The following is a 24,853-nucleotide window of genomic DNA, read 5'->3' as shown; positions in this document are numbered from 1 at the left end:
TAAGGAATTTTTTTAGTGTGTTACATTAGAGTGTTACGTCATTAGAATGTTACATTAGAATATTACGTTCTTATCCATAATGTAGGATTTGTTCAAGGAGGGAAAATTCAAAACCTTTATAATACGGATTACCTAAATATGTAATTTTATATTTGGAGAAACTCACTTTTATCCCTAAAAAATTAAACTCAAACATATAAGTTATTACCATTTTGTGTAATTTCTACTTTAATGGGACTTTTAGGTTCATAACAAAAAAGAGAGGACTAAACAATTCACAAGATCACATTTTAGAATTTATTAGTGTTTCACCCAAAATTCTATTGGTAACATTATTGTAATTTTAAAATATAGTGATGTTCTTTTTTGTGCCAAAAGAAAAGTAATAGGCTTTCTTGAAAAAAAATGAAATGAAAGAATTTCATTTTTTGGTCAGATTACAAAAAGATAAGAAAATTAGTTGTTTGCTAAAAAATTAAATTTTTTTTTTCTTTGGTTATTCATTGAAAACTATGTATATGCAATTTTAAAATTTTGTTTTTCTTTTTGGGATGGGATTGGCCACGATACATGGTTAGGACATTCTAATTTGTTAGGTAGAGTCAGGGGGGTGTAAAAATGGTTCGCGGGCTTGAACTTCATCCAAGGCTTAGCCCAACCCAAACCCCTCGAGCTAAACCTTGGCCATGCTTTTTTTGGCCACGACTTGGCCCATCTGATGCCCAACATCATTTTTAAATTGTTTTGTTGAATTTTTTTTAAAAGAAAATGTCAGGCCCGGCCCTCCAACTCGAAGCATTGGAGATTGGGCCTGGGTCTGATTTTTTGAAAACTGGGCAAGTCAGCTCTGTCTGATTTTTGGCGAGGATTCAATAGGCCTATGGGCGGGCCGGCCCGACCCTGACCCTATATGGTCTAAGTTGGGCCGAATTTAAACCCCTAGGTGGAATGCCTATTGAGGCTTCTCATTAGTTAAAAATACCATGTGACAATGTTATATGCTATTACCAAAATATCAATTGGGAGCTTTTTTGATAAATTCATTTTCTAAGAGCTTTATTCCATCAAACCCATATTTTTTTTGACTATTCCATTAGGTCCAATTTGAGATAAGAAGACCAAAATACCATTTTCATCTACTTATGTTCCATTTAGTTCACATTATTTTCTTATATTTCAATAAGTCCTATGGGTGACATAATTACCAAAATATCCTTAATGTGAATGTTCACACCGTCAACGTAAATGTTCATATCGTCAATGTGTAGGGGCCTGGCCCATGTCGATCCTCGTGGGTGCCCGGAAAAATTCGAGTCGGGCCAGGCCGGGTCGGCCCACAGGCCAAAAAAAAGGCCCGGCTCGGCCTGTTGATAATATAAATATTCACATTGACAAGTTAACATTCACATTGATAGGAGTGTAAAATTGGCCTGCGGCCCGTGGGCGGCCCGAAACCAGCCCGCCGCCCGGGACGGGCCCGGACCGATCCGTTCACAATGTGAATATTCACATTGACATATTAACATTAACAATAACATTGACAAGAGTGTAAAATTGGCCCATGACCCGTGGGCAGCCCGAAGCCCAGGCCCGGGCCGGGCCCGGCCTGTTGACAATGTGAATATTCACATTGATATGTTAACATTCACATTGGTAGGAGCGTAAAATTAACCCGCGGCCTGTGGCCGGCCTGAAACTTGCCCGCGACTCGTGGGCTGCCCTAGGCGGGCCCGACCCGACCCGTTGATAATGTGAATATTTACATTGACATGTTAACATTCACATTGATAAGAGTATAAAATTAGCCCGCGCCAGGTGGCTGCCCGAAACTAGCCCACGGCCCGTGGGCGGCCCGGGGTGGGCCCGGCCCAGCCTGTTGACAATGTGAATATTCACATTGACATGTTAACATTCACATTGATAAGAGTGTAAAATTGACTCGCGTCCCATGGGCGGCACGAAGCCCATGGGCGGCGCGGGGCGAGCCCGGTCCGACCCGTTGACAATGTGAATATTCACATTGACATATTAACATTCACATTGATAGGAGTGTAAAATTGGCCCGTGGCCCGTGGGCGGCCCGAAACCCGCCCGCTGCCCAGGGTGGGCCTAGCCCGGCTCGTTGACAATGTGAATATTCACATTGACATATTAACATTAACATTGATAAGAGTGTAAAATTGGCCCGTGACCCGTGAGCAGCCCGAAGCCCGGCCCCGGGCCGGGGCGGGCCCGGTCCGTTGACAACATGAATATTCACATTGACATATTAACATTTACATTGATAAGAGTGTAACATTAGCCCGTGCCCCGTGGCTGCCCGAAATACGCCCACGGCCCGTGGGCGGCCCGAGGCCGGCCCGGCCCGGCCTGTTGACAATGTGAATATTCACATTGACATATTAACATTCACATTGATAAGAGTGTAAAATTGACTCGCGTCCCACGGGCGGCCCCGGTTTGGGTCCGGGCCTACCCCGGGCTGCGGGCGAGCTTCGAGCAGCGGACAAATTTTACACTCCTATCAATGTTAATGTTAACATGTCAATGTGAATATTCACATTGTCACGGGTCGGGCCAAGCCCGCCTCGGGCTGCAATCAGGCTTCGAGCCGCCCACGGGCTGCGGGCCAATTTTATACTCCTATCAATGTGAATGTTAACATGTCAATGTGAATATTCACATTGCCAACGAGCCGGGCCCGCCCCGGCCTGAGGTCAGGCTTCGGGCTGCACACGGGTCACGGGCCAATTGTACACACTTATCAATGTGAATGTTAACATGTCAATGTGAATATTCATATTGTCAACAGGCCGGGCCGGGCCCGCCCCGGGCCACCCACGGGCCGTGGGCGGGTTTCGGGCAGCCACGGGGCGCGGGCTAATTTTACACTCCTATCAATGTGCATGTTAACATGTCAATATGAATATTCACATTGTCACGAGTCGGGCCAAGCCCGCCTCGGGCTGCAGTCGGGCTTCGGGCCGCCCACGGGCTGCGGGCCAATTTTACACTCTTATCAATGTGAATGTTAACATGTCAATGTGAATATTCACATTGTCAACAGGCCGGGCCGGGCCCGCTCTGGGCAGCGGGCGGGCTTTTGGCCGTCCATGGGCCGCGGGCCAATTTTATACTCTTATCAATGTGAATGTTAACATGTCAATGTGAATATTCACATTGTCAACGGGTCGGATCGGGCCCGCCCGGGGCCGCCCATGGGCCGCGGGCGGGTTTCGCACTATCACGGGACGGGGGCCAATTTTACACTCCTATTAATGTGAATATTAACATGTTAATGTGAATATTCACATTGTCAACGGGCCGGGCCGGGTCGGCCCGCCCCGGACTGCTGTCCAGTTTTATACTCTTATCAATGTGAATGTTAACATGTCAATGTGAACATTCACATTGTCAACAGGCAGGGCTGGGCCCGCCCACGGCCCGTGGGCGGGTTTCGGGCAGCCATGAGATGCGGGCTAATTTTACACTCCTATTAATGTGAATGTTAACATGTCAATGTGAATATTCACATTGTCAACGGGCCGGGCCGGGCCGGGCCCGCCTCGGGCCGTGGGCGGGCTTTTGGCCGCCCATGGGCCGCGGCCCAATTTTATACTCTTATCAATGTGAATGTTAATGTGAATATTCACATTGTCAATGGGCCGGATCGGGCCCGCCCTAGGCCGCCCATGGGCCGTAGGCGAGTTTCGCGCCGTCACGGGACGGGGGCCAATTTTACACTCCTATTAATGTGAATGTTAACATGTTAATGTGAATATTCACATTGTCAACGGGCTGGGCCGGGTCGGGCCCGCCCTGGGCTGCTGTCCAGTTTTATACTCTTATCAATGTGAATGTTAACATGTCAATGTGAACATTCACATTGTCAATAGGCCGGGCCGGGCCCGCCCACGGGCCGTGGGCGAGTTTTGGGCTGCCACGAGGCGCGGGCTAATTTTATACTCCTATTAATGTGAATGTTAACATGTCAATGTGAATATTCACATTGTCAACGGGCCGGGCCGGGCCCGCCCCTGGCCGCCCATGGGCCGCGGCCCAATTTTATGCTCTTATCAATGTGAATTTTAACATGTCAATATGAATATTCACATTGTCGACGGGCCGGACCAGGACCGCCCCGGGCCGGTCATGGGTCGCGGGCGGGTTTCGCGCCGCCACGGGACGGGGATCAATTTTACACTTCTATTAATGTGAATGTTAATATGTCAATGTGAATATTCACATTGTCAACGGCCCGGGCCCGCCCCGGCTCGCGGCCGGGTTTCGGGCCGCCCACGGGCCAATTTTACATTCCTACCAATGTGAATTTTAAAATATGAATGTTCACATCATTAAATTGCTAATCGTTCAAAAAATATTTATAAGGGTATCAAAATTAAATATAAGGGCATAAGTGTCCAAGAAAATAGTGTAAATCAAGAAAATGGAATTTATGGAATAAAACTATACATACATGGGACTAAATGGGTTAAAAAATTCCTTCATGGACTTCTTGGGTTAAAACACTTCTAAATTGGACTTATCAATAAAAATCCCATATCAATTTGTATGTGAAGTTTGTAATTTCAAAGTTTTTTGTATAATAATAAATATTTTTATAGACAATGAAATTTTAACCTTGAAATTTGTGTTAAAATAATTAGATTTATCAAAAGGAAATAAAATTATTTATTCATATTATTTTTTATGAATAAAAAAGAAGAAGATAGTTTTGATTTTATTGACATATAAAACTTCTATAGATTGGGTTGAAAATCAGGAATTCTTTTTTTAAAAAAATTGACAATTCATTTTCTTTTTATTTTTCCAAATCCAAAAAGAAGAAGTAGAAGACGACGAAGAAGAAAAGTCTTAACTTCTAGTTCATTTTCTTTTCATGTAATTTTCTTTGTTATTTTTTTCCTTCACAAATCTCATATCCAAAACACAACTTAATGAAGTATTTGGTTTTTATTGATTTTCTGAAAATTGAGTTTTTTTATTTTTTATACATATATTTTTTATTTTTAGTTGTTTTTTTAATATTTAAATTTTTTTTTAAACTTTCTAATTGTACATAACTTAGATGTGTCTAAAAAGTAAAATATTTATGAAAAAATATTTTAAAAGTTCAATACATACACAAGAATATAAAAATGTACTGAATTTTTGTATTTCTTTTGTGTTTTTTGTATTTGATAAATTTTTAAAGAGTTTTTTTTTCATAAAAGTATATTTTTTAAGTATATCTAGGTTAGGTGCATTTAAAAAATAGAAAGAATGTTAAAATATTAAAAAAAAAAATGGAAAACACAAAACTCAATTTTTTCAAAAAGTGAACTCAGTTTTCTGAAACCAAACGAATCTAAGATCCATACATAACCTAATTAGTATACTAGAAGCAGCTCTTTAGTTAATCACTTCTGCAAATTTCAATAAGCACAAACTGTACATGGTTAAATCGCATCAGTTTATTTATTTATTTATTTTTTATCATATTGGCTATCATGAAATAATAATAACAACAATAATAAATAAATAAATAAATCTAAGGACACAAAACCAACAACAAAAACTGGTTTTGGTTACAGATAATAAGCAGTAAGACTCGTCATAAAAAAATAAATAAATAACTATAGAAGAAGAACAGTTTCATTGGGAAATCTTTTTATAGGTGAATTTGATCAAATTGTGGCAATACTTCATATGCGATTATTCAATCAAACCTAAACTTGGAACAATTTAATTTTGAAACTAAACTAATTTTTCAACCAGTGGGGCAGTCCACTTCATCTTATTGTTTTTTTCATTTAGTTATTTATCGTATTATCTATCTATAAATACTTATCCATGCTCTGAAAGAACTTCAAGCCCTTCATCCCTCCATCCAAACAATTGTTCCTCATTGCTTGTAGTTACAAACCAACAATGACATCCTTAGCGGAGAGGCTTTCCAACCAGTTTGTTCCGTTCCATGTCCTGTTTGTCTTTCTCATGTCCTTGAATTGGTCTCTTCTTTTAATTCCGCTACTTATGCTGCTTCTGCAACTACTAAAGTTGGAGAAGACGGAACTGAAGCTGCGGCTCTCTTGACATGGAAAGCTAGCCTTGACAACCAGAGCCAATCTCTCTTGTTCTCGTGGGCTGGAAGCAATCATTGCAATTGGGTTGGAATCGATTGCAATAATGCTGACAGAGTCATCCATATAGACCTTGAGAGTAATGGCTTGAGAGGTACACTTTCCAATCTTAATTTCTCTTCCTTCCCTCGTCTCCTCAGCCTTAAACTTCATAACAACTCAATCTACGGGACCATCCCCTCGAAGATTGGTAGCCTTGCAACACTCACCTACCTTGACTTGTCCAACAATTATCTTTCAGGAACAATTCCATCAGAAATAGGAGTACTCTGTTCTCTCACAATTTTGTATCTTTATGATAATCAACTTTCTGGATCCATCCCTCAAGAAGTTGGAATGCTAAGGTCTATAATTGAACTTGAATTGTCAACAAACAATCTCACAGGTTCAATCCCTGCTTCTATAGGGAACTTGACCAACTTGACCATTTTATACCTTTATAAAAACAAACTTTCTGAATCCATCCCCAAGATGTTGGAATGCTAAGGTCTCTAATTAACCTTGATTTGTCAGAAAACAATCTCACAGGTTTGGTCCCTACCTCTATAGGGAACTTGGCCACCTTAACCATTTTACACCTTTTCAAAAACCGTCTTTCTGGACCCATCCCTCAAGAAGTTAGAATGCTAAGGTCTCTAATTGAACTTGAATTGTCAACAAACAATCTCACAGGTTCAATCCCTGCTTCTATAGGGAACTTGACCAACTTGACCATTCTATACCTTTTTGAAAACCAACTTTCAGGAACCATCCCCCAAGATGTTGGCATGCTAAGATCTCTAATTAAACTTGATTTGTCAACAAACAATCTTACAGGTTCAATCCCTGCTTCTATAGGGAACTTGGCCAACTTGACCATTCTATACCTTTATAAAAACCAACTTTCTGGATCCATCCCCCAAGATGTTGGAAAGCTAAGGTCTCTAACTGAACTGAGTTTATCAACAAACAATCTCACAGGTTCAATCCCTGCTTCTATAGGGAACTTGGTTAACTTGACCATTCTATACCTTCATACAAACCAACTTTCAGGATCCATCCCCCAAGATGTTGGAATGCTAAGGTCTCTAACTAAACTGAGTTTGTCAATAAACAATCTCATAGGTTCAATCCCTACTTCTATAGAGAACTTGGCCAACTTGACCATTCTATACCTTCATACAAACCAACTTTCAGGATCCATCCCCCAAGATGTTGGAATGCTAAGGTCTCTAATTGAACTTGAATTGTCAAAAAACAATCTCACAGGTTCAATCCCTGCTTCTATAGGGAACTTGGCCAACTTGACCACTTTATACCTTTATGAAAACTGTCTTTCGGGATCTATCCCTCCAGAAGTTGGAATGCTGAGGTCTCTCATTAAACTCAGTTTGTATGCAAACAATCTCACAGGTTCAATCCCTCTTGAGTTAGGAAAACTAAACTCCCTAACTTATTTCAATTTGCGTGATAACAAACTGACAGGCTCCGTTCCTTCAGAAATGAACAATCTTACGCATTTGCAAATCTTTGATGTAAGCAATAACAAGCTCATAGGTCATATACTACCGCATATCTGCATTGGAGGATCACTTACCAAACTACTTGCATCAAACAACTACTTAATAGGTGATATCCCAAAATTCTTGGGAAATTGCAGTCAGTTACGTCGAGTTAGGCTTGATCACAACCAACTCACTGGAAATATATCTGAAATTTTCGGGGTACTCCCAAACTTGGTATATATCGATCTGAGTTATAATAACTTTTATGGTGAACTTTCTAAAAAATTAGGGCAGTGCCATAATTTGACTAGTATAAAGTTCTCCAACAATAAAATCTCGGGAAATATACCACTTGAGTTTGAAGGTGCAAGTCAGTTGCAACTACTTGACCTCTCTTCAAATCATCTAGATGGAGAGATCCCAAAGAGTTTAGGAAAGTTGGCCTTATTGTTCAGTATTTCTCTGAGTGATAACAAACTTTCAGGCAACATTCCATTAGAATTTGGCAGGCTATCTAATTTGGAATATCTAAACTTGGCGGCAAACAATCTAAGTGGATCAGTTCCAATCCAAATAGGGGAGCTTGTGAAACTATGGAACTTGAATTTGAGCAAAAATCTACTCAGGGAGGATATTCCTTCTAAAATAGGCACATTACAGTTTCTTTGGAGTCTTGACCTTGGAAACAATTTGTTTAAAGGTGAGATTCCACAACAGATTGGGGAATTGCAAAGCTTAGAGACATTAAATCTATCTCACAATAAGCTGTCTGGTTCCATTCCATCCTCTTTTAATGGGAGATCAAGTTTGTCATATGTTGATATATCTTATAATCACTTGGAGGGTCCTTTGCCCAACACCAAAGCTTTTCAAGATGCTCCATTTGAGGCATATGTAGGTAATGATGGTTTGTGTGGAAATAAGACTGGTTTGATGCCATGCTCACAAAAAATAAGCAATGGGGCTAAAGAGAAAAAACATAACAAAGTTTTGCTTATGGTCTTAGTTCCCATTTTAGGCATTTTATTACTTGTGGTTGTTGGGAGTTTTCTAGTTCTTCTAAAAAGAGTGGAAAATAAAGAAAATGAACCTAGAAGAGAAGATATTGAAAATTTGTTTGCAATATGGAGCTATGATAGAAAAATGGTGTACGAAAACATCATTGAAGCAACAGAAGACTTTAATGCCAGACATTGCATCGGTGTGGGAGGATATGGCACAGTTTATAAAGCCAATTTGCCAAGTGGTCAGGTTGTTGCTGTGAAGAAACTTCACTCTTCACAAGTTGGGGAGTTGGATAACCTAAGGAGTTTTACAAGTGAGATTCGTGCATTGGCAGAGATACGGCATCGTAATATCATAAAGCTTTATGGTTTTTGTTCGCATCGATGACACTCATTTCTAGTTTACGAGTTCATGGAAGGAGGGAGCTTAGGAAAGATATTGAGCGATGAGAAAGAAGCATTAGATTTTGAGTGGAGGAAGAGGTTGAATGTTGTTAAAGGTTTGGCAGATGCTTTGTCATACATGCACCATGATTGTTCGCCTCCGGTCATCCATCGCGATATATCAAGCAAGAATGTTCTACTAGATTCAAGATGCGTGGCTCACATCTCTGATTTTGGCACTGCTAGACTTATAAAGCCTCAATCATCTAATTGGACTTTGTTTGTAGGAACCTTTGGATACGCAGCTCCAGGTATGCCATGACTTTTCCTCAAATCAACAAGCAATTTTTTTATTTTTTATTTACCAACTTTTATGGCATAATTTTTCTCTAAATTGGCATGCAAAGCCTTTTCTACTATTCTTCTTCTTCTTAATTTTCCATGAACAAACTGTCTTTTCTTTTTCCCTTTTTTTTTCCCTCCATTATCCCTCTGTTTTCTTTGGTCTGCTTTTATGTCAGAACTTGCTTACACAATGGAAGTGAATGAGAAGTTGGATGTTTATAGCTTTGGAGTTTTAATACTAGAAGTTTTAATGGGGAAGCATCCAGGCGATCTCATCTCATCTCTTTCCTCATCACCACCCACTGTTTATGGTGTATTGTTGAAAGACATATTGGATACGCGCCCCCCATCTCCTGGGAATCATGCGGAAGAAGAAGTGGTTCTTGTTGCGAAGCTAGCATTGGCATGTTTACACACCAATCCACAGTGCCGACCAACAATGCAACAAATTTCTGTGGCTCTATCAAAACAGAGACCACCTTTGCAGAATTCATTTCACTTGATTTCATTAGGACAACTCTTTGGTGTCAAATGTTCAACCTCCTGAGCATTCTCCTCTTCCCTTTATTGTTTTGTGTTTTTGTTTTTCCATTTTTACTTTGAAATTTTGATTTCCATTCTCTTTGTTATCTATTTCTCTGCCATTTTCTGTGTTCAAAGTTGGAAACACATTGAAATACTATTGGTAAATAAAAACTTGTTCTAAAGGACAGGTGTGAATAAGATGAAGAGAAGGCTACTTGGTTACGTAGCTTTTTATCCTTATGATATGTTTGGCTGCAATGTTGTAATTTGTAGCCTCATTAAATTCTTGGCTTTTCATAAACCTAGCCTGGACCATGTGGTGACCCCTCTTTGTTTTCCTTTGCTGTAAATGTTTTGTATGCTTAAGTAATCAAAGTGATCAATTGATTCAGTAAGTAACTAAACAATTCAATTGAACAGATCTCCTTATGAGCCATGTGATTTAGAGTATTTTTTGCAGTTTTTTTCTAAGCTGTTATTAATTTATAAGCTGCATCTAAAAACACACTCACCATTTCAGAATAATAAATTTTTTTTTTCTACTTATGTAACCTAGTTCTATTGCATAAATAGAAATTATAACCTAACTAAATATTCCAAAGTAAAAAACGAAAATAAGAAGGCATAACCAACTCATTTGAACTACAACAAACCAATGAAGTAGCAGCTGTTATAATGTACATCTGCAATTGCATATGTGTCATGATAATTCAAATTAACGCACACTTGAAAGCAGAGCATAACCAGGTTTCTCGTTTATTTCTTTTTCCGTTTGTTCTCTCTTCCTTCTTTGTTTTCTTTTCTATATTTGTTTCTTTGGCAGAGCTTGCTTTCACAATAAGAGTCAATACTACTACAAAATCATAAATAGATTGCATATTTTAAATATGATGTATGGTATTTAATCACAAATTTTTATTTTGTCAAAGCATAATTTTTAGGAGGGTGATTGCTAAGGATCATTTTCGATCACACTTTTTGACTATCATTAAAAGCTAATTTCATCATGTGCTTTGATCGTGATAATAAACATTTAGATCACAAATTTTAAATGTGATCAATAACTAACAAAACCTGAGGTTGAATTTAAATAATCCATAATTAATAATTAGATAACATCACAGTTATATGCATTTCTCATCACAATTAGTACGTGTGATAAAAGAAAAAAGTTCGACAACAAAATACAACTATCAATCACAATATATCAACCATGATTAAAATCTAAACAGAACTAACGTATAAAATATAATCAATATTATTTGTACAAAAATTTCCTTTGAATCACAATATTGACCACATATGAATAGCTAATAACCTTATATATTTCATAAATAAAAGTCTACTGTTGGAAAATATATACAAAGAAAGTTAAGATTCTTGAGAAAACTTAAGGAGAACTCAAAATTCTTGAATGTTCTATTTTCTTTGACTATATTTCGTATCTCTCCAAGCAATTTCTAACCTGAATAATGAGAACACAAATTAGTTCAAAGGTTGCTAGAAGTATAGGAATAAACTTACTCATTCGCTCAAAATTAAAGAAAACAAAAAATTGGAAGTAAAAAAAAAAGAATCTAAAAAGTTCATAAGATTGATTAGAGTTTGAATTAATCAACTAGAGATGAAATTAAATGTAAGGGTAACATCATCAAAGATTCATTAACTGGATAGACAATGAAAAATAGAAAATTCTTGACAAGTGGTCTATTGACTTGGGACCAGAAGAGATAAATAGAATGTTAATACAATTTAACAAATCAGAGCTATCAACTTGCAGATGAACCAAAAAAATAAAAAATAGAAGTATGCAATTGCTTGTATATTTGCAAGAGTATCATACACATATGAATACATAATAAACAATAAATGCCATATCATAATTCAAATGTATCCGTTTTTAAATGTATGACTCTACTTTTCTAATCTAATAAATAAATCTACAATTCCTAGGCTTCCATTTACTTTGACTACGTTTCTAAGACATCATTAATTTGCTAAAATATTATACTTCACATAGTCGCATAATCTAGGGTAGTTTGAACTGGGGCAAAGGTTGGGTACATAGATGTAATATTTCATGGTTTTGGCCCCCAACAACATTTTTTTCAAGCTCAAGTGTTAGAAAATTACAAATTTTGACCTAGTATTCTCTTATTCCTTCTCTTTTATTATTATTATTAATATTTATTTCTATTGTTTTTTCCTTGAAGTGTGTTAAGCATCACTTTTAAAGTCATTCTGCATAACACTAGGAAAACAGATAACACATAAGACCCAGGGAACATACAAACTTAAAATCAAAAGTCAAAAGGTTGAAACAACCTTAAGCAATTATGTTAAACAAAATCCATACTTACAATTATGTCAAGAACTCACCTGGTATCATTATTGAAGAAATTGCAACCTACAAGTGATAGTAATGTAATAAGTATTTGAAACCACAAATACATTTGCTATGTTACTTAAGAAAATTTACATAACATCAGTTTATGCAACCCATTTATTTATGGCCAGAAAGTTAAACAATAGGGGGGGGGGGGGGGGGGAAGAAGATAAGAGAAGGAAGTTATTCACCACCAGGATGTGAATAAGATGCAAATCTACTTAGACTGACTAAAGCAATGAATCGAAGACACGATCATAAAATAAGGTCTAATGCAAAATTACAATGAATCTAGAGACATCATTGTTTTGTCCCTCATTGCTCTAATAACACACCAATAAAAAAGAAAATACCACAAGATCAAAATCCACAATAATAACCAAAACTGAAATTAGACTAGAACAAGACATTCTAATTTGTGACCTTGCAACTGTCAGGAAAAAAAAAAAAACAAAAAATATTTATACAAAGCATCAAAGCAATAACCAATAAGTGTGTGTTTAATGAAGTTCAACCCCAGTTTGATGTGTTGTGAGAGTTGATCAAAGTGCAACAGTGTGTTTCTTTCACTAAGACTTTATAAACTCAAACCCTTGGTTATTGTAGGAAATATGAAGTTAAATACAAACACATGCAAGAAAATCAAAGCCATTACATTGCAGTTCAAAGAAGTAAATAAATAAATATTTAAAGTGCAAAACTACAAAGAAGAAGACCATGTTCGAATGAGCATTCAGTATAAACACATGAATTTCATAGATATTATAAATGGCATTACATAATAAAAAATCGGGAAAAGAAAACCTTAAAATTTATTTAGACTATAGTATAAATTCTAGAGGCTAGAGAACATTTGCATATTTTAAACCCATTTCAAAATTTAAAACCCATTTAGACTATAGAAACTCATATAGTAAAGACAGTAATAACTTTAAAGTTTCTAGATTTACATCCATAAGACTCGTGGAAACATGGTAACTATTAAGAATAGGAACATATTTATATTTTAAAAAAAATGAAAAAGAAAATAGAAGAAACAGGGAAAAAAGCTCACTACCTATACAAGCAACCACAATAATTGTTACTTCATAATACACTAAAAAAAGGGAAAAGAAAAAAGAGAAGAAGCATCAATTACATGTTACCTTCCTCTTTGACAGTTGGCAATTGCTATGGCCATGCCCACGAAATTGATGGCCAAAACTGAATAACAAAAAACAGAGAAATGGTTATAAATTAGTGATAAAATTTGTGAATATAACAAATACTGAACCTAATAATAATAATAATGTTTTCTCAAAGATGAGCTAATAGTTTCTCAAATCCTCAAACATCAAAATTTTTAACTAAATCCTAATAACAATAACAAAAACTATAATAATAATCTGTAAAATCAAATTTACAAAAGGTAAAAACAACAATCAGATTAAAAGCAAAGCCTACACATGTGAATATGTTATATATAAATATCTAAATGTTCCTTCAAATCAGATAAAGAATGGGTCCTATTCTCATATGCAAACAGAGTTTCTCAACAAGTTGACATACCTAAATGACAATATGCTGCATTTTTCGAGGACAATCCACCTCAACTACCAAGTCAACACCAATAAGTATAGTTTTGGTTCAAACTTTGCATTAAATTTCATAGCAATTCAAGTTGTTTGACTTGAAGTTAAAACTACAATCAAAATTCAAAATTTTGACCTCTGACAAGAACAGTACTTCATGCAATCACTACTGCTCTAAATGCACACATATAACCTGCCATTTCAAGCCTATGAAGAAAAAAAAAAATGAAGGCAAAAGAAGAATAAATTATGGCTATGTTTCAGCATATAGAAATCAACATCAAGCAAATAAACTTAGCCTAAATCGTTAGGATTACGTAAATTTGCAACATCACTCTACAAAAATCCTTTCCAGATGTTGACGAAAACAAAACTATTTAACAAAAAAAAAAAAAAAAAAAACGAACGACTACACTCAATAAGATAAAGAAAATCACAGGGATAAATGGAAGAGTACATCAGAGATGTGTCTCAGAACAATGATAAACTAAGAGAATTCTTCAAAACAAAAATTTTGAAAAAAGTAATTGTCACTAAAAATAATTTGCTTATACAAGACTTAGAAGAAATGAAAGAACTAATATAATGCTTTCAACTCAATCAAACATAAAATCAATTCATAAATATACCATAGAGGAATCAAATATTTTCATATTTCGATTTCGATTTTGATTTTCGAATACTACAACAATTTAAGAATGGTTAGGGTTTCAAAAAAAAAAAAAAAAAACAGATTCTAGCTTCAAAACCTTACTAAATCTTCAGTTCTTCCCCAAGTCAATGAGTTCGACAATCGTGAGAAATAAGGAAAGGTTACGAAGGGTTGCAACACCGGTGGTGAAGATGGAGGGTGTCCGAGAAGAGGCGGCGGTGCAAAGGGTGTCCCCGTTGGAAAGAGGGAGGAAAGTGACGCGGGTGTGATTTATTATATAGATAGGTATAAAAACAAAAACAAAAAAAGCTTATGCAACCACGCTTTTATAGAAATTGTGATTAAAAAAAAAAGAAAAAAAAGAAAGAAGTATGTGATTGTGTGATTAAAAATAAGGGAAGTGACTGAGACTCCCTCCAATCACCATCCCCACTACCTCCACACATATGTGGCGGGTGGTGATTGGAGGAGAAGGAAAAAAAAAAAAAAATTGGCCAATCATAGAGAGAGCGGGTCAAAAAGGGTGCCTTCTTGAAGGGGTCCAACTCATTTTCTTAAAAATAAATATTATTTAATTAAATTAATTAATTGTAATTAAAATATTATTTTAATTTTTTTAATCACACTCCTGATAGAAGTAAAATATTTTAAATTTCTTATGCATGACCTTTAAATATTATTGTAATAATTGTGATGCTCATAAATTCAAAGTGCTAACATTGAAAGTGATTTTATGAAAAACCATCCAGTGATCTCATCTCTTCCCTACCATCGTTATCGTCATCGTCATCGTCATCGTCATGAAAGTCAAATATCCATGCCAAGTTTTTGAAGGATATTCTGGCACAGAAAATGGTTTTGATTGCAAAGCTAGCATTTGCATGCTAGTCCACAAACTCGCCCAACAATGGGTGCTTTTAAAACAAAATCCACCTCTTCAACATTCACTCCACATCATTCCATTGGAATAACATTAGAGATTATGAAAAAAAAAATCGTGAAATATTTCATAAATTTTTTTTTATCATTTGATTAGTGTATGATATTTTATTATATGTGTAATTTAAGGATAGAAAATTTTTCATGATCATCTTTATGATATTTTTTTTCATGATCCCCAACATTACTCTTTCATTGTTATTTAGTGACATCCATTTTCAACTTTCTAAGCTTATGCACCCTTTTTAGGACACACAAAAAAAAAATTACTTAAAAAAATTGTGTTCCAAATTCCACTATTGTATGGTGAAATCCACACTTGGAATGAATGTACATCACACACTGCTTTTTCTTCATATTTTTTTTGGTATGAATTTGATGTAGGTAGGCCAAAAGTACCACATTGAGGCCACTTAAGTTACACTTATAGCTTTGAATTATGATTATTTGGTGAAGATGATGTGTTTTGTGTACTTGTGCAGATTTGACAAGCAACACATAAATTCAAGCGAAAAGTGGCACAAAAGCAATTCTCCATGCAAGCAATGACATTTCTCAGCCTGCCATCTCACCACATGTGCGGCCAGACTTCACCACACGTGTAGCCCATCACCACTCGAGTGGAAAATGTGGGCACTCGAGTGGCCAACCTAGCAACACGTGCACGAAATTTTGACTCGTAGCTTTTTTAACTCGAGTTATTAAGCCCGTAGGAGTGTCTCTACACCTAGTGCCCTAAAACCGTTTGGTATGGGAGTCATTGGCCCAATGCTTGTTACATGGGCTAATTAGAAAACTTAATAAATCAGAACATTGCACAGTCTTAAAAAATAAAAAATAAACAAAAAAAAAAATTGAGAATCCTGATTGCAAAAGTTTAGTTTTTTCTGTATGTGTTGGATGTTATTGTGAGTTACACTGGGCTATTATAATGGACATTTAACTAGTTATGGGGATTGCACTTTACACCGAGAGCACTGATGATGTGTTTTACTAGCATTCACAATCACAAGGAACTTAACTTTTGTAATATTGAATTGTGGTTTTTTCTTAATAGATTCCTTTATGCTTGTCTACTGTACCTTCAATGACTTATCATGTCTTAATATCGCACTATAGTTGGCACATAAGTTAATTCTTAGGTGGAGAAGTGTGGTTAATTGTTGTTGGGCAGATGTAAATATGTTGATATTTGTGAGTATCATTTTTGAAAACCCTCACGAGATTATACTCATCTACTTGGGGAAACTTTATGGTTTAAAGGCTTGTTATGTATGCTAAATGCAATCGTGATTCCTACTAAAATGGCTTAGAGTTATTTCATTTTTCTTATTTCTTTTGTTTTGCTCGAGAACTAGCAAAATGTAAGTTGGGGGATGTGATGTAAGCCGAAGGTACTACATTGAAGTCACTTAAGTTACATTTATAGTCTTTGAATTATAATTATTTAGTAAAGATGATGTGTTTTGTATACTTGTGCAGATTTGGAAAGCAACATGCAAATTCAGGCGAAAAGTAACAAAAGCAAATTCTTCGTGCAAGTAATGAAATTTCTCAGACTGCCATCTCACCGCACGTGCGGCCAGACTTCACCGCATGTGCGGCCCATCACCACTCGAGTGGAAAATGTGGGCGCTCAAGCGGCCAACCTAGCGACACGTGGGCAAAATTTTGACTTCGTCTAACTTGGAATAAAAGAAGAAAAAAGAGGCTAGAATAGGGTTATGAAAATTTCCAAAAGAGAGAAGGGGCTAGGGCTTGAAGAGAAAGGTTTTCAAGCTTTAAGAACATCTTCTATGGGGGTTTCCTCTTCCTCATCCTCTTCCTCTTCCTACTCTTTCATGTGTGGCTAGTTCTTCTATTTCTAAGGTTTTGATGAATCTCTAGCCATGTAAATAGGGTTTTCTTTTTGGTTTTTAATCATGTAATTGTTTGAACAAGTTGTATGGTATTTAATAAGTTTTTAAATATATTTTCCATGATTTCTTCAAGTATTATACTTTCTATGATTGTTGAATACTTTTCATGCAATGGTTTTTTGTTCTTTCATATTCAAGATATGAGATGAGCCATACTATAACGGACGAGTCGTGTTGCTACTCTAACTTAGAGTGAACGACTACTTGAGATGGTTTGTGCCTACATATTGAACGTGACAATTCTCTTGATCAATGCTTCAAACTTGTAGTTGTGAAGTATTATTTAGTTTGAATCGTAACATAATTGATTTCCAAATTGAGACCTTATTCATGTAGCTAGTGGTGAATTAAATACCATAGGTTTTTCCCAAAATTACTATCTTCAATTTCAATTTTAATTGCTAATTTAATCTCTTAGTTTCTTTTAATTATTATTAGTCTATGAACCATCATCTTGTTGATCAAAATTAATTTAGGACTTTAACAATTAAATTAGTTTAGTTTCACATTTGTCCCTATGGATCGATACCTAGACTTACCATTTTTCTAAGGAATTTGGTATAGTTTAGTGTTTATTTTTGGTGTATAAAACGACCCAATAGAATTCTAAGTCCATAGCAGTTCTATTTCTGATACTATATTATGGCTCTTCCTGTTTTTGATACTATGGCTCTTCCTTTTGTTTTTTTAGGTAATAAAAATGGATATGTAGATAGGTTACTTCACATTTTTGCCAAGGAATATTGCCCCTTATCACCCATAGCACATCTACAATGAACCCCACTACATCTATGTCAGGGCTGAACCAAAGGTCGCGAGTACTCTGGGCGATAAGAAGTATGTTTAACCCCAACAAAGGGTTATGAAAACTCAAATTCAGGCTTTGAACGAGTAATTCAAAAGTCTTACTACTAAACTAACCCTATTGGTATGGCTTTTCCTTTTGTGCATATCCATATTTTGATCTCACCATCCTTGTAGTGTATTTCTTTTGTTAAGGCTTTTTTTTTTTTTTTAATTAAAAATTTGGGGGTTGAGGTTCACTTGTTTTAAATCCATGTAATGCATTTAATAAAAGATTATAGTTACACACTTTTTTATTATAATTTTTCATCACTTATTCACAATAAAAATGGTTTTCATACTATGTGATAATGTGAGATTCATTGTGAGTAAGGGACACAAAATATTATTAAAAAAAAGGGGCACTTACCAATAGGTCCCATATACAAAGTTCAAAACCTATTTAATCCTAAAACAAAATACTTGTGCCAATTAGTGTTATACATTTTTAATTGTTATCAAAAAATTCTATTTTTTTTTTTAAATTTAAAGATGCTGCTACATCCCACTATCATTGGATTTTCGTCAGACGGTCACTAGAGGCTCGCCGGAATGTTCAACATCATCGGGAAGTGGCTGGAGTATCGTCAGAAATTCGCCGAAGCTTTTCCAAAATGTTTTGAATGTCACCTGAAGTCATAAAATGTCTAGAACGTTCGTTGGATTAAGAACATCGTCGGAGACTCATCGGAATGTCTAGAATATTATCGGGAAAAAAATGAATAAATGAAGAAATAAGAGTGAAAAAACATAGCAAAATGTGTTAAATATGGTTAAACTGAAAGAGGAAAAAAATGTAACAACAATTAACAGCAACAATGAGGAAAAACATAAGTTATTTTTCAATTTTTGTAGGGTTTAAGCAAATAATCTCATATATTAATCAAACTGAAAAGCAAGCTTTGAAACTGTAAAATTGAGTTTCAAAGCATGATTCTATTAAGTATTTCTTCTTATTAATCAAACTAAAAAATATGTTATGAAACCGTAAAATTTTGCAATTTTAAAGTATGTCATTAAATTGTAAAATTTTGCAGTTTTAAAGTACGATTCATTTCAATACTAAAAAAAAACTGAAATTCAAAAATTTTACAGTTTTCATCACCTGTGACTAAAACTTCACTACAAAAAATTTCGGGTTTTTGCGACGGTACGGTGCCGTCGCTAATACTCTTAATGCCGTCTCAAAAAAGTTATAGCGACGGCAAATGACCTTTAGCGATGGCAAAGGGGCGGTCACAACAGAGGGCGTTGTAAAAACTTTTAGCGATGGCCGTCGCCTTTTTTTTGCGACGGCGGCAAATGTTACCTTTTGCGACAGCAATTAACTGTCGCATCTAATATGTGAAAAAGTCGGACCTTTTGTGACGGCACCGTTTTGCCATCACTAAAAGTTCTATTTGAGACGGCAAAAAATACTATCGTGAATGGTTTTTTTTTTGCAACGGCATGCCCACCGTCGCTAAAAGTTTTATTTGAGACGACAAAAAACGCCGTCACAAAAAAAAAATGCAATATAATTATTAAAAATATTAAAATTACCTGTTTTTTGCGACAGTGTGGTGTCGTCGCAAAAAAAAAAAGAAAAAATCCTACAATAAAATTATTAAAAATATTAAAATTACCTGTATTAAATGAAAAACCATTGAAAAACAAACCAATAATTGCATAATAATATAAAAATTCCTGTATAGAAAAAACAATTTCTCCATAATAAAAATATTATTGCATTCATAACTACACATCAACAAAATTACCCCACTGCATAATGTTCCATAACACATATATAATGTTTAAATACATAATGTTGTTCATAATTCAAAATAACATAAACCAAAATTACAAGTTTTGCTCATCGTTCTGCGTGGGTAACAAAAACATAAGTTAGTCGCATTCTTCACAGACATGCATTCCACAAGAAGTAAACTCCTACTCAGGAAATATCTGAAAACAAAAAATAAAAACAATTAATGACAATATAATTATGTGTTAATATGTTAATTACAAAAAAAAACATAAAAATTTAACTACTATACAATTACAAAGATAATTAAGTAAATAATTTTGCCTAGACCGAAATCCGGCTCTAACTCCCAAATTGAGAACCCGATTCAAGTTCTGTCTTCTCCCACAAGTCTCCCGTGCCTAGGCGGTCGTGTGTGCCAAGTTTCGTGCTATTTCAACGCCGTTTGGTGATTTTGGGACGTTAACACCTTGAATTCTAAGTTTCTTAAGAAACTAGTTTGTTTCTTAAGAGTGAAATCCGGCTCTAACTCCCAAACCGAGAATTCGGTTAGAGTCTCATCTTCTCCCACAAGTCTCTTGTGCCTAGGCGGTCGTGTGTGCCAAGTTTTGTGCTACTCCGACGCCAGTTAGTGATTTTAGGGCATTAACATCTCAAATTCTAAGTTTCTTAAGAAACTAGTTTGTTTCTTAAAAGTGAAATCCAGCTCTAACTCCCAAACCGGGAACCTGATTTGAGTCCCGTCTTCTCCCACAAGTCTCTCGTGCCTAGGTAGTCGTGTGTGCCAAGCTTCGTGCTACTCTAATGCCGTTTGGTGATTTTCGGGCGTCAACACCTCGAATTCAAGTTTCTTAAGGAACTAGTTTGCCTAGAGTGAAATCCGGCTCTAACTCCCAAACCGGGAACTCGATTCGAGTCCCGCCTTCTCCCACAAGTTTCTCGTGCCTAGGCGGTCGTGTGTGCCAAGTTTCGTGCTAATTTGATGTTGTTTGGTGATTTTGGAGCGTCAATACCTCAAATGCTAAGTTTCTCAAAGAACTAGTTTGCTTAGAGTGAAATCTGGCTTTAACTCCCAAACCGGGAACTCGATTCGAGTCCCATCTTTTCCCACAAGTCTCTCATGCCTAGGCGGTCGTGTGTGCCAAGTTTCGTGCTAATCCGACGCTGTTTGGTGATTTTGGGGCGTCAACACCTAGAATTCAAGTTTCTTAAGGAACTAGTTTGCCTATAGTGAAATCCGGCTTTAACTCCCAAATCAGGAACCTGATTCGAGTCTCGTCTTCTCCCATAAGTTTCTCGTGCCTAGGCAGTCGTGTGTGCCAAATTTCGTGCTAATCCGACACCGTTTGGTGATTTTGGGGTGTCAACACCTTAAATGCTAAGTTTCTTAAGGAATTAGTTTGCCTAGAGTGAAATCCGGTTCTAACTCCCAAACTGAGAACCCGATTCGAAACAAATCACCAAGTAATCAAAGCAATGTTGTCAATGGCCTAGGAAACTCTACACAATGGACCTAGCTGGTTTATACACTTTTGCACAGGTAAAAGAGTTCAAAAAGATGATCATTGAATCAGTTTTTACATGAATGATTGTTAGAATAAGGAATATCTTTGCTTTTTATGAGTTCTAGTTATTTTTTAATCTCACAATATTTGATATCTGCAGAACCATGCATTTTGTTGAGTGATTTTTATATACCAATTTCCATGTTTCTATGGTGTCAATAACCAATTAAAAATGAATTGGGGTGGTTTGTAGGATTTTTAAATATGAAAATTAAAATACTAACAGCAAATTTCTCAAAGAAAAAAATGTAAATGAAAGGGAGTAGTTACTGCAGGAAAAAAGGAAAAAGAAATTTTGTGAGAGAGAGAGAGAGAGAGAGAGAGAGAGAGAGAGTAGTCAAGCAACTAAAATGATCAAAGAAAACATTGCAGTTCTTAGTACCTTGACATATCAATTGTTTACCACCGTCCAAAATCTAAGCTAGAAAGCACAACAATGTGCTTTTTTCCACTAACAGTAGCAAAATCAGCCACATTCTTCGCAAATTCAACCATCATCCCCTGTTTAATCATCCACTTAGAACTTTAGAGTCAATTTGTGAAGAAATGAAAATGAAGACACTATCTCCTAACAAAATGGAAACAAGCATACATCAAATGAAAAATAATCCTATGGCAAATCTACGCCACATGGTACAGTTCAACTATGAACAAAAAACTATCCTTGATGGTGAATCACCATAAGTTTGAGTACACAGCTAAGCAATTGAAGAGACAAGAAAAAAATACATGACTTTGGAAAAAATCCAAATGCTAAAAATAAATTTAATTCATTCGCTAAGGATAAAAATAAAAAATAAAAAAGTATCATAAATCTTTACCAAAAGATAGAACCTCAACAAGAAAGATGGATACCTCACATTGGCATGTGGGTGATCAAATATTTCACATTGATTGATGGTAGGCATTGAACCATGAAGAGGAAGAACAAGAAACTTGCTGGGATCTCTGAGTAAACAGTTTGCTTTAATTTTTTCAAGTAGCTTAGAAATGGCATCCCAACCAGTGAGGAATATAAGAATGGCTCGTAAGTAGGGAGCTATTGGCATTCTTACCTCGACGCTTCCATGCGTCCGAGGAGCCAACCGCTGAAGGGCTGAGACTCTGCGCGGGTCGCGCGCCCTAGTATCCTCTTTCCGTCGTGCCCTTTCTTCTAGCACAGTTCGTAAGTCGGACGATCTAGGCAACTTCGTCTGCTTGGATGATGTCTGGTGCGTGCGCGAGGGCCGATAGGTGCTTCCCTCAGTGTATGACCTCTCAGTTCTCGTTCTCTCAGACCTAGAGTAACGAGTCCTGGAAGACCTGGATTGAGTATCGCCTGTTCTGAGGCTTCTACTCTCTGCTTGTGACGGTGTGGTATGCCTACCACGATCCTCCGAGTGGCGAGGGGGCGTGTTGCCTTTGCGTCCCTCTCTTGTCGCCACCTCTTTTCCCTTGATCTGGCACTTCATGGCCTCCATGTCCACCGCCATCTTCTTTATTAGTTCATCCTGCTCTTTCACGCGATCCTCCAGAACTTGAGGGTCGATTCTTCGCCTCTGCCTTTCAAGACTTTGTGAGCGAGAGCGACGGGGGCTGTTGTTCCGCCTCCCCCTTGCATCCCTCTGGGGGTTCTGTCGCTGAGGCTCTAAGTCCGCCATAGGAGGGATAGAAGGCAAACCTTCGCGCCTCCCACCCCCTTCTGGGGTTTGTCCGTCGATAGTAGACTGCGGCAAATCTTTGTTGTGCGCCATTGCTCCCAATTAGTGAGGGAAACTTGATCAAGAGGCTTTGTTCTTTGTCTGATCTTCCCACAGATGGCGCCAATTGTACGGGAAAGAAATAAACCTTCTCATATAACCCTGTTGATCAAGATTGCGCTCCTCTGTATGACGTCGCTTTACTCCCTGAAAACACAAATGTGAGCTAGCCGGCGGGTGTGTGCCGGATACCTCTCCGATGCCTATGTCAGCAAAATAGACAAATAGACAAAAGCTTTGTGTATTTGGGAGTCAAAGTTGTGTTACCTCTCCAAAGGTGATGCTGTGAGCTTTTATAGGTTCCGCGTGGCACAATCCTGGTAAGACTCTTACTTCTCCATGTAGAGTCCTCCTAGTAGCCATATTCCTGAAAGATAATGCTTATCCTTCAACACCCCCCTCACTGCTTAAACCAAGTGAGATGGTTTTACCACGGTTGGATGTCGATACGACCGAGATAACATGGCCATGCTAAAGCCGCAGACTAGACCGAGCTCCCACTAGCTCGGTTCTTCCTTTCACTGCGTGTACCTCGGTTTGACATATTCCAATCGGGTTGTCTGAAACCGCACTAACCATATCGAGCTTGGACCGAGCTAACCAATAGCAAGGTTCTGAGGAAAGCTCAACATACTTCGGCTCAATATGGTTTGATCGAGCTAACTGTTACTGCTCTGAGTGTGGTGACCGAGCTACCTGCAGAGCTCTCTTGGACCGGGCTAACTTCTAGGCCCTTTTATTGGGCCTCTCTTACTATGGCCCACAGATCGGCCCATTTACCCAGCTCGGCCCAATTTACTTATAAATTACCCTCTCAATTATAATTTTTGTGCGACTGAATTAGAATATTTTATTTTAGGATAAAACCTATCGGGTAGACTTTTAATTATAAAAGCATCATCTTTACATCACATTGACGTGTTTTTTGCATAATTTAGTTTTGTAAGATTGAACCTTTTTTTTTAATTACTTTTATAATTACAAGTTTTTAGATTTTTTTTTTTTTAATTTTTGCCAAACATAAGTTTAGAATTTGAACTGAGTTGTCCATGATATTGAAGTGTAAGTCATGCATAATGGTGAAGTATAATGATGACACATATCATTATCATGGCCCATGAGCAGTTACAAAGTGGGTAATTACATGGTAAGCAAGATTAATAGCAAGTTAAATCTGTCAAATTTTTGATTTGGACAACATTGGCAACCATGAAATCAAGAGAACAATTGGGTACAAAAAATCTACTCTAAGCACATATATGTGTTCTCATTACGATTTTATTTCATTTTTTCCACAAAATGGACCACAAGTTACTTCTGGTGATTTATGAGTCATTGAGTGCTAAAAACAGAATTCATTATACCTTTGCACTCTGTTGAGATGCCCTTCTTCCCGATGGTAGTGGAACAAATCATTTCTGTCTACATTAAAATCAAGCATTTCGTTTTATAAAAATGTCTTCTCAACCCATGGTTTGATTTGAATGGCCTCCACTCATCTCATGTAACGGTTGACATCGAGCCGAGTTAGAATTAACCTACGAAAATTGTGCTTAAGCTAAACCTGATGAGCTTTTCTTATAAAGGCCAAGTCAGGTTCGGTCACCAAA

General features: G+C 36.9%; 1 protein-coding gene across 1 annotated transcript; it reads left to right on the top strand.

The window, feature by feature from the left end:
- The first annotated feature begins 768 nt into the window (after positions 1–768).
- On the top strand, positions 769–10,107 carry LOC114256604 (uncharacterized). Its single transcript, XM_082918593.1, is given in 4 exon segments — positions 769–840; positions 5,919–6,487; positions 6,775–9,326; positions 9,537–10,107. Coding segments are annotated over 4 exon segments (3,564 nt in total). The 3' UTR covers positions 9,908–10,107.
- Positions 10,108–24,853: the final 14,746 nt, after the last annotated feature.

Source organism: Camellia sinensis, chromosome 3 (assembly GCF_055761805.1).
Source record: "Camellia sinensis isolate YWXY chromosome 3, ASM5576180v1, whole genome shotgun sequence".
NCBI lineage: Eukaryota > Viridiplantae > Streptophyta > Magnoliopsida > Ericales > Theaceae > Camellia > Camellia sinensis.
Note: the sequence above shows the minus strand (reverse complement) of the source record. Positions and strands in the feature narration are given on the sequence as shown.